Below are 10,710 nucleotides of genomic sequence, written 5' to 3' on the forward strand. Positions count from 1 at the left end.
TATTGGCGCGTTGTAACTTTGTTTTAAACACTCAGTTGAATGTCAATATACAACCACGGCTATATGTCGAAATATACTTTTTTTTTGTATCTCAATTTTAGAAATAATAAGGATTGTACACAACAACATTGAACCAAACGTGTATTAGTAGCCTATATGGAATGAGTTACAGTAAGACCCAAAGCCCAACTCAGACAGCAGATGTGTTCTGTAGGCTACCGATACATACCAAATCAAACGATTCGTTTGCCTTGCTTTGGAGTCCGTGTCACGATGTGCAACTATTCTGAATGTCTAATGTTATGTATTTGGTTGGTGAATGAAGACAGCCACGCACGTTAAGCTATCCAGTTGAACTGAGGGAATATCAATATGTAGCCTACTAATTTTACTTTCATACCACATTAATTCCTCACTGACAATATAGGCAAACAAAATCCAAACACTTGGATTGCCACTGACTATTATATTGGGAATATTGCATTGGTGATTTATCCTGTAGTGTAGTTCATTGTTATGATTCATAATCACAATATTCATATAATTTTACTTACTTATATGTAACTTACCATTCCAGTAGAGTGCAATTCACAATTGCAATTCATGGTGTTAGGTTAACACTGACTGTAGTTCCGGAAGAGAGGAGGCTGCCTTGCTGCACGAGCACAAACTTTCAGACCAATAGGAAAGCTTCTCTCTATAAACTCAAACTTCCATTGGCGGACCTAGCCTCACAGAGAAGAAAAGTTTTGGAAGTCCGGCCCATGATTTGTCTGGATTGAGATGTAAGCCTGTCTCTCCTGCTATCAGGAAACACATCGCGAATTTGTCCTTCTCACTACTATCGTTAGTTCGGTTAACACAGTACCCGTGGCCGGAGGAGAGCGAGGATTTGTGCTCCCCTAGACAGGTTTCCGGACACCAGCGAAACTGGACTCGGAACTGGACGGAAGGCGTAACTCCGAGATCCCAATAATAATTTGTGGACTAAACGCAATGGGTAAGTTTATATGGAAATATTGTGTGGCCGATGATGGAGTTAGTCTATAGCAGTCACTCGACCGGATATTACTATATCTTTCAAGGAACGAATTATACCTACATTCTAATGAATCAATTGTGATTGTAGGCCTATGGCTTGTATAGCGATGGTATGGCTACAAATAAAGGCCGAACAGTTTTGAGCTCCAGTTGGTTTTATTATGGGATTTTCCAGTGGCCAGTATTAATAGCCAATTAGTAAAACTATAGCATAGCTATGCGTAAAACATATTTTTTACTGAAATTCAAATACAACGCTATAACAATGGAGCAGTATGTTATGCACAAACTGAAAATGTGCGGGGTTTTTATTTGCAGGGGCAGCCTAAAGGTGGGACATGTTTTTATTTTCATCACACGCTTACTGATTCGATTCTTACGCATCTGTTTTGAGTGCATTAAATATATATATCCCAATACATTTAAGACAATTTCATATGCTATAAATAAGCATTTAATTTGTCCTTAACGGGTTGAAAACGACGTTGCAGACCGCAGTATGTCGACTAAGGACTCAGGAAGGGGAAGCACGATTAACAACACTAGTCCTAAAAGGGCCTTTACAGGCTACTACAGCTACAAGTCGTCTAATTTAAGATTTGTGTTTCATTGTGTTGCCTCTGTGTATGTTTCCATGATACCAGAGCCAGCCTTTGGAGAGGTGAACCAGCTCGGCGGGGTTTTTGTCAACGGCAGACCACTTCCCAACGCAATCCGGCTGCGGATTGTAGAGCTCGCCCAGCTGGGCATCAGGCCTTGCGACATCAGCAGACAGCTCCGGGTCTCCCACGGCTGCGTCAGCAAGATACTGGCCCGGTACAACGAGACCGGCTCTATACTCCCGGGAGCGATCGGGGGCAGCAAACCACGGGTCACCACGCCTACAGTGGTCAAGCACATACGGACATACAAGCAGAGGGACCCGGGTATCTTCGCCTGGGAGATCCGGGACAGGCTACTGGCTGACGGAGTTTGTGACAAGTTCAATCTACCATCTGTGAGCTCCATCAGTAGGATCCTCCGCAACAAGATTGGGAATCTGTCCCAGCAGAGCCACTATGAGTCCAGCAAGCAGTCGTCTCACCAACCACCACAACCAACGCTACCCTACAACCACATATACTCGTATCCGACCCCCATCGGAGCCTCTGGGACCAAAGTACCAACTCCCCCGGGCATGCACTCCCTCCCAGGACACATGGCTATGCACAGGATATGGCCCTCCTCCCACTCGGTAACAGATATTCTGGGGATTCGGTCGATAACAGAGCAACAAAGTAAGCATGATTTTTACTTTGGTACATGGGCAAACCAATTGCTGTAGTAAATGGTTAAAATTAATAGGAAACCGCATGGGTTAGGGTATGTGTGTGTGTGTAGTGAGCCTAGTGGCAAGATGTGTAACTTTATTAATTTGGAGGTATGCAGTTTAAAAAAATATGACCAATGCACATACCGGTCTGTATATGCACGATATTATTTACTAATAACAGATAAAAGAGTGACTATTCCGGAACGAACTGCAAAAAATAAATTGGCTAAGTTAATTATGTGTTATTTTGCCAGTATTGGTGAGTGCCTACATGAGTAAAATGTAGTTCCTAGTTCAAAGGTTGCATTAAAACAGATGGTTAAAGGAAGGCTTGCACTAATAATTAAGGGGCGGATGTGGAATATTAGTGGGATAATGAAGGGAAGGCGCAGCGGTGCACGAGGAGATGAACTCAAATCAAAATGAGGTGTTCAAAGCTTTGCCATGCCATGTCTTACAGCCAGACATTTTGTTCTTGGATGCCTTGCTTCAAAATACACTCCCCTGAAATGCAGTTCCACATGCTTTTAGTCTACCAGGCTGCTCCAATAGGCTACATTGAACTAGGCTACTATACCCGTGTTGTTCCCTAAAGGCCCTATCCGAGTTTAGAGAACTTGTTTTTGTTACTTACAGACATGTTTGGACAGTTCGTTTTCACTAGTGTGCTACCACAAACACAAGTCTGTTTTGGAAACATTGTAAAGCAAATCTGACCTCCGTCAATCACGATACATTACGGTTGTTGTGAATACCATTTTTAGTGACAACGTTTCTTGTGTTAGCAGAGTGTTAGATGTCAGTCGACCACCTATGCGCTTGTGATACCCGTGCTTCTGTCAGAAGTTAGATCGGCCTCAAGTCTCACCGCCTTGTGGATATAAACATGCCCTTCTCCTTAGTGCTTGTATAGTCCTCATTAGATCCGCGAGGCCTCGGCCATTCCATGTACTAACTTAACTCCGACAATCTAAACAACAAGGCATCGCCCCTCAAAGGCATCGCAGATCTTCGAGCCGAACAAGAATTCACGGAGAGGAATGTGTTCTCAAAGGATGCCTTTATAAACAACTTATGCATTTCCAAATTATTAGCAGATGTTTGCTGCAGGTTTTGAAAGCCGAAATAAGTGTCATGTACACTGGATGACGTGAGGCCTTTTAGCGCCACGATCACTTCGCTAGCCTCGAGACTCAGGTTTTCTTAAAACAAATCCCTTACTATGACATCGAACTGCTATTGGGTTTACACTACAACAGTGGATGAATACAGTAGACCTATTCTAAGACGAAGAGCGTTGACGCATGTGGCGAATATCGCCGTCATGCGTAAAGATGCGTAAATCATCATAATTGCATTTGAATTATGGCGATATTTCCAAAGGTGTTGGTCATCAAATGGCACTCTCTCTCTCGCTCACACACACACACACACACACACACACACACACACACACACACACACACACACACCTCTTTCGCATTGCACTATTTTATCGGCCAGGCCTACCATGCCATCAAGAAAGGAAAATAAAGTACCATGCATGTACCTTCCTCGAATTAACCTAAGAATGATTATTTAGGAAATAGCAAGAGACCCAAACATTTTAGACCGACAAAAATATTTAAACAAATGTCTATGCACAAAATACACAACTCCAAGTAAAACCTGCTTTGTTGAAAGAAAGAAAGAAAGAAAGAAAGAAAAGGGGGTCGAGAAAAAAATGATCGACCCAATGGTCTTCTCAAGTTACAACACTGGTGGGCTTGCTTTTCCAATTCTAAACGTTAGCACCCGTGTATAATATCAAATCCATCATGTACAAAGAGGAAACGGTTAAAGTACATCTAATTTGTCACTGGTTTGGGTAAATGTTACTGACCATTACAGCAATGAGCTGTTCCGGTTTGATCAGTAGGCTAAGGCAAATACACACACACACACACAAACACGGGTTCTAGGCGCCCTCTGTATAAAATATAAGTTGACCTAGAATTAATTCAGATTTGACATGCCAAAAAGCTTTTTTAAGCATAGGAATGTCTATGCATAAAATCGCAAAAGATGATCGTTGCTATTTAAATTTTTTTTCGTGTCTTGCTGGATAACTTCATGTTGAGGGTTTTGCTAAAAATCTGTAGGGGGTGAGGTGATATGAATGCCTAGAATGGTAGATGGGAGTGGTAGCGTGAAGTCTCTTCGGTTCATCTCCTCTGACTTTCCTCTCCTCTGTCTGTTTTGCCCCATGCAGTTAGTGACAGTTCGCCCTTTCCCAGTGCCAAACTAGAAGAATGGAGCGTTATAAACAGGACACATTTTCCGTCGTCGACAAGCTCTCCACTAGTCAATGGCGTGCAGGATAAACCACCGCATTCTATAGAACCTGAAGCAAAATACAAACAGGTAAAAGGAAACACATCCTTGATCAATAAAATTGCATCCTCGCCCATCTCTAACCTAATGTGTGTTAATCTCAACAACGGTGTAGTACAATATGATACCCTTCAATTTTTGGCCCACTCTTATTGTATAATCAACGTAGAGTATGCTTTCTCGGTGCTTTCAGTCATATTGACACGCTCTCTCCGCTGGGTGTGGGCGGTAATGCCCCCAGACAAGACACCGCACCGCAGTGTTTTGGGCCTAGGCTAAGGGTTGGTCTTACGGCTACATTAGGTCTACTGTGCAATTACATTACTATTACGTGTTGTAGTTTTGTAACCATCATTGGCATATGATTGATTCCGTTCTGTGACAAATTAACCATGTACCTGGGACCCCATGACTCATCAATTTCCTTGCATGTGATAGCATGTTGACAAATGGGCATGTACTGAGAAGCTCAGTGGCTGTCATTAGCGTAGCACGCCAAATTTAGATTGAAATTGAACAGATTTTGTCGATATAGCCAAACGTTGCATGGCCAAACTCTGTAGGCATAATATATTTGAGAAATGATGTTGTATTTTTTGTTTTTGAAAATCGGTGTTTTTTTTTACTTTGTATTTTGGAGCCACTTGTCTTTGTCTTACAAGGTTTAGACTTTAGGCATATGAACGAAGAAAAAAACATTTTGTATAGACTTCTCAAGTCCTCATATTTTCGACCAGTGAACGTGGCACGAGGAGTCAGGTCGTTGATTTCTACGGTTAATTTTTTGTTGCGAGAAGAGAAAATCCGTAACCACGAAACGGAGACAGGCCGACTCATAATAATAAAAGTCTAGCCGTTGGAGAAAGATTATTTAAATGTTTAAATTCAAATGTGAGTGTTATGATTGTATATGTTATGCTTACAAGGATCATTAGGACTTCCTAATTGCATTACATTTCCATATTGTCTTAGCCAACGTGCTAAAATAACTAATATTAGGCCTAATGTAAATGAAAAATAAGACTGAAGTTTAAATAATTCAAAAGTAATGACACATTTAAATATTTTGACCAGTAGAATACATCTAGGCCTATTTAACCCCCAATAATGATTTGCACGCTGATCTAATAGAAGTTGAAAAGCATTGCTGAAATTGTGGGTTCATTCCATCGAAACTTTTCCCATGCACTAATAGGCATATAGTCGAAAAACATATTATATTTTAGTGTGTATAAACTTTGTTTCATTCCAAAGGTTTAATGAAGAACGTCTCACTAGACTCGGGATAGTCTTGTGTGAGAAAATATGGTGCATTTTATGTTGCAAAATAATATATCGACTGCAAACGGTGCAAACAACGTGTGAGGTAGAGGGACGAGGGAGAGGACAGGGAGTGTGAGCGAGAGCGTGCATGAGGGATATAGTATGTGTAAGAAAGTGAGAGGGGGAGGCATACATAATTGGTATGATATATCGTCGGATTTATCTCCAGTTATGCATGGTAACCTCAATATATTCAATAGGCTACGGTTTGATGCATCAATGGAGACAAATGATGCAGAATAGCACATGCGGCGCCGGTGATATAACTCCCTGGGATAAAAATATGAAGAAAAAAAAACGTAGCCCAATGCCTATATGATCAGTAGGCCTATAAATTGCATAATCAGCCATAGGTCAAGTGTGTATTTTTACTTCTACATACTTTATATTTTGTATATGTCAAAGTCTGATCTAAAGCAATCATCACAATATAAGAAATACTTATTATTCGATTAATTTTCAACTATTTTGATAGTAGTTTGTAACGTATTACTTTCTGCGTGCCACAGGCTGCTATAGGCCTATACTTGTCAATGGAACTTTATTTGTAGACGATAACTTGCTGATGTACTAAATCCTTTCAAAATGGTGCATATGCTATCCTATAGGTCCATATTTCAAAGCACAACACACATACTGCAGTCTGCACGCACTTTCGAACACACTACTCGTCCGCCCTCACCTCATGCACACCCACAGTCTCTCCCTCCTTATAATACAACTCGAGTAGTCTTGTGGCGCCTGAAGTAAGAAGTGTTTAAAAAAAAAGATGAGTGTCAATTGCTATATATTGATTATGTACAAATTCAAAGACTTTGCTAAAACAAGGATTATTTTTCTCAATCTTTCGAGTGTCAGCGAACAGCGCATGTAGCCTACGCAGCTGAAACGGCTGCGTAGGAGGTAACTAGTTCCCAATGACAGGTCAACAAAAGCGTTAACAGATGAATAAATACGAAATGTATTTTTTTAATCCAACACACACGTAAGCATAAAATAATAATAATTCAAGATGTATCCTAGCCCGGAATCAAATAAATACATCGTAACTTCGGGTTCTATGGGCCTACAGTAGGCCTACATGTAGTACCTGATGTTCTCTTAACTGTACTTGAGGAGTCCCAGTCCTGCCTCTACGGGGCTGAGGGTGAGCTATCATGTCACTCTTTGGAAGAAGAATTGAATCATTAACTTTCGATTTAAGGTAATGACACGCACATACATAAACAGTGCCCACGGCTCGGATGTGATGTTTAAATGCCTTTCTTCCGCTCCGGAACTCTAGAGTCTAGAGGACAGTTTTTAAAAAAATCAGACATAACATATACCATTAGGTTTCATGCTAATGACAAATCACTGGTTTTGACTGACATTTTGGATACGACAGCATTTTCCCCTACAGTTCAGCTATTATTATTACAGCATTGAATGCATTTCAAGGTTTCTGTAGCCTAAATAACTCGAGATGTTGGATTCTATTAAATATGAGAACATATTTCTTATCGGGCTAAAGACTGCCTTGTGCAGCGTTCTCTTATATCAGTTCAGTGGCTGCCCATTCAATTGTAATTTGAACTGCTTTTATCCGTCAACACTGATTATTCTCAGGCATCTGGTTCGTTAGATGCTTGTGCGTTAGAAAAGAATACACTGCATGGAAACGATCATCAAAAATAATGCGAATTATGTAACGAAATATAAAAAATGAATTGGTAAGCCTGTCTTTTCCGTTTGCCAGAATTGACTGTAGAATCGATAGACTTTAATAGAGCACTTGCGCACAACAGGCAAGCCAAGGACTGTATTTTTTTTAAAGTATGACTTAACATTGAATATTGACAAATAAAGTGGCGAAACAAACAAAAATTAGGCCTATGCGAAAAGCAAGTCGTGTAGAACATCATGATTTGATCGACTGAATCTAGCCTATTCCAATAAACCTGTATGTGTGTGATGTGTGTATTTCATTATTTATCAATATCCAATAACGGGGGAAAAAAACATTGTATCAAATTAAGATATGGGCAACATGGGCTAGGCAAGTCTTCTTCCTGAACTATTTTCAGTTTTCACAAATTGAAATATCTTGAAAAAACTAAACATAAATTAAAAGCAGTAGGCCTACGGAAATACTCGGTAGAAAAAGTAGATCATTTAACCTCAAACTAAAATGCCATTATGTAAGTTGGCCCATAGCATTTTTTTCGTAGTGAAATATAACATATCAGTTAAATATATAGCCTCCTTAAAAACGGGAAGCGATTAGAATTGGAGTATTGCACGTGCCCCGTCATGGCTGTGGATTTCAGTCGAAAGAAAAACAATATGCAATGAGTGTTTAGGTTGAGGAGATCCTGGACAAATACTAGACAGGAACGAGAAGTATGCTCACTTCTGCAGAAACCATTCTTATTCTCACTAGTCATAGAATAGACCACCCATGCATATAATGTTGAAACAATTGTGTGAATTCTTCAAGTTATGTTTTGTCATGGTGCCAAATGTTACTCATGCTTAACCCTGTTCTTTTCTTTCCCCTTTCCCTTCTTCATTTCTGTCATTCCAAATCTCCTCTCTCAATAAACCCTCAACTTCTCCCAACCCCTATTGTATTCAGCCCCCATTCACACTCTTGTCCCATTTCACATGTTGTATACCTCACCACTGTACTCTTCACCCAAATTCTAACTCAACCCTAACCCTCACCAACTCTCACTTCTCCATCTCTCTCCACTTCCCTCACTGCCATACTATATCACATTTCCCTTGTGCCTCTCCTCCTCCCCATGTCTCACCTTCTACCTCTGTCTAACCTTGTGTTTCTCTCTCCTCTCTCTCCCTCTAACAGACCCAGAGCGGCCTGCACGTGCACAGTGAACAGTTATGTCTCTCCACCTACCGCTCTTACCTGCGTCTCACCCACAGAACTAGAATGACATTCTACTTCAATGGTCTCACCATCCTCTCTCTCTCTCCTCTCCCTGACAGACGCAGAGTGGCTTGCCCACAGTGAACAGTTATGTCACAGCGCCCAGCATCCCGGCCTACCACCCTCCCACCCCAGTGTCGCCCTACATGGGGTACAGCGCCACCACGTCGGCCTATGTGACCGGTCCCACATGGCAGCCGCACAGTGGCAGTGCTCTCTATCACCACAGCTGTGACAACATCGCCGCTCCGCTGGCCTTCAAGGGTATGACAGCCCACCACCGTGACGTCATCCACCCCCATGCCCACCCCATCCCCGGCTCAGCACTGTAGAACACAGACAGACGGGCCGGTCGGACGGAGAGACAGAGGGAAGAAGAGGGGGAGCAGGACAGACGGACGGGCGGATGGAGATAAAAGAGGAGGGAGGGAGGAAGGAAGGAGATAAGGAGCAGGACAGAAGGAGAAATGGAGAGACAAGTCCTCCTTTACCATGGGTCTGGTGCCAGCTCATTACATTCACCTCTTCTAGATTTATATGGTGACCTCACCTAGGCCCCATATCCATCACAACATTCTCCTCCATACCAAAGACATGGTGTGGAGAACTCAAGTTAACACGCAGTTCAAGACAGGACATGGAAGGGAAACCATGCCACACGTTCCACACTATCTACAGACATGACACTGGTCTGTGGCCCCGCAGAAAGCTGGCAGGACAGGTGTATTGAAGGACTGACTGGCTGTTTCTCATACTTCCATGGCGGAAATTGTGCCATTCTCATCAAGAACTTGCCTCTTAAACCCATTTCTGCACACTTCTCTGCAAATGTTATTAGGGACAGGGAGTTAAAGTATTGTATGACAATCAAAACCATGAGGAAAACAACGTTTGCATTTAAGTGTTTCAGGGGTGATATCAATTGGTATTGTTTTGGATGTTTGTATTTGTATTTTTTGGTTTATTATTTTTGACAAGTTACAATCTTAATATTGAACATTGTTTTTTCACTTCTCGACTTAAATGTACGCCAAAGCTTCGGAGAAGTTATCTTCATGTTTATTTATTAGACTGACTAAAAGGTACTAGGGTTGAACGAAGTAGAATTATTACATCAGAAGGCCACGGTGGAAACAGTATAGGCCTATATGGATGTTCCCAACACACTTTGACAGCATTTGGCATTAGTCTTCTGCGTAATGTTTGAAACTACACTGTGATAAAACAGTACAGCTGCACAGGTCCAATCTATCCACAATGAAATTGAATGTGTCTTAATTAAAGGAAATTGTTTGGATTTGACCCGATTCTTCCTGAATTGTAGCAGTTGTTTCAAAGACATTTCAAAAACTCATGTGTTAGAAGGACTATCGAAAAAAATACCTTCTGCGTGAAATAATATTCTACCCACTTTTAAAAGTCACACGCGTCTTTGTACTAAATGAACCGTGTTGTATAAATATATGCAATCATTTGATACATTTTAAGCAAGCGCTTAGGTCTACATTAAAGATTTTTGATGGTCATAAAATCGTTAAAACTTGTCAGTGATATTAGGCTATTTGTTGGCTACGACTCGAGGTTCAGAATGGCTGAAATCATTTACATCATTTACAATAACTTTTACAATAACTTCTCGAAACATTTTCTGTGTGTTGCTACTTTCTTTTGCCAACCTAATGTTCGCTTGCCATGAGGCGAGAAGAACCGAATGTTGCGTGCGTGATTCCAA

General features: G+C 41.2%; 1 protein-coding gene across 2 annotated transcripts; it reads left to right on the forward strand.

Moving 5' to 3' along the window:
• The first annotated feature begins 808 nt into the window (after positions 1–808).
• pax9 (paired box 9) lies at positions 809–10,275 on the forward strand. Of its 2 annotated transcripts, XM_071365357.1 has the most exons (4): positions 809–1,000; positions 1,686–2,318; positions 4,605–4,756; positions 9,038–10,275. In XM_071365357.1, the coding sequence occupies exons 1-4, from the start codon at positions 997–999 to the stop codon at positions 9,308–9,310; spliced, it is 1,062 nt and encodes a 353-aa protein (XP_071221458.1). In that variant the 5' UTR covers positions 809–996; the 3' UTR covers positions 9,311–10,275. The 2 variants fall into 2 exon arrangements, with proteins under 2 accessions (XP_071221458.1, XP_071221459.1); XM_071365358.1 differs by lacking the exon at positions 4,605–4,756 and having other exon boundaries at positions 861–1,000; positions 1,686–2,275; positions 9,038–9,449.
• The last annotated feature ends 435 nt before the right edge of the window (positions 10,276–10,710 follow it).

The sequence above is a fragment of the Salvelinus alpinus genome, chromosome 25 (genome assembly GCF_045679555.1).
Source record: "Salvelinus alpinus chromosome 25, SLU_Salpinus.1, whole genome shotgun sequence".
NCBI lineage: Eukaryota > Metazoa > Chordata > Actinopteri > Salmoniformes > Salmonidae > Salvelinus > Salvelinus alpinus.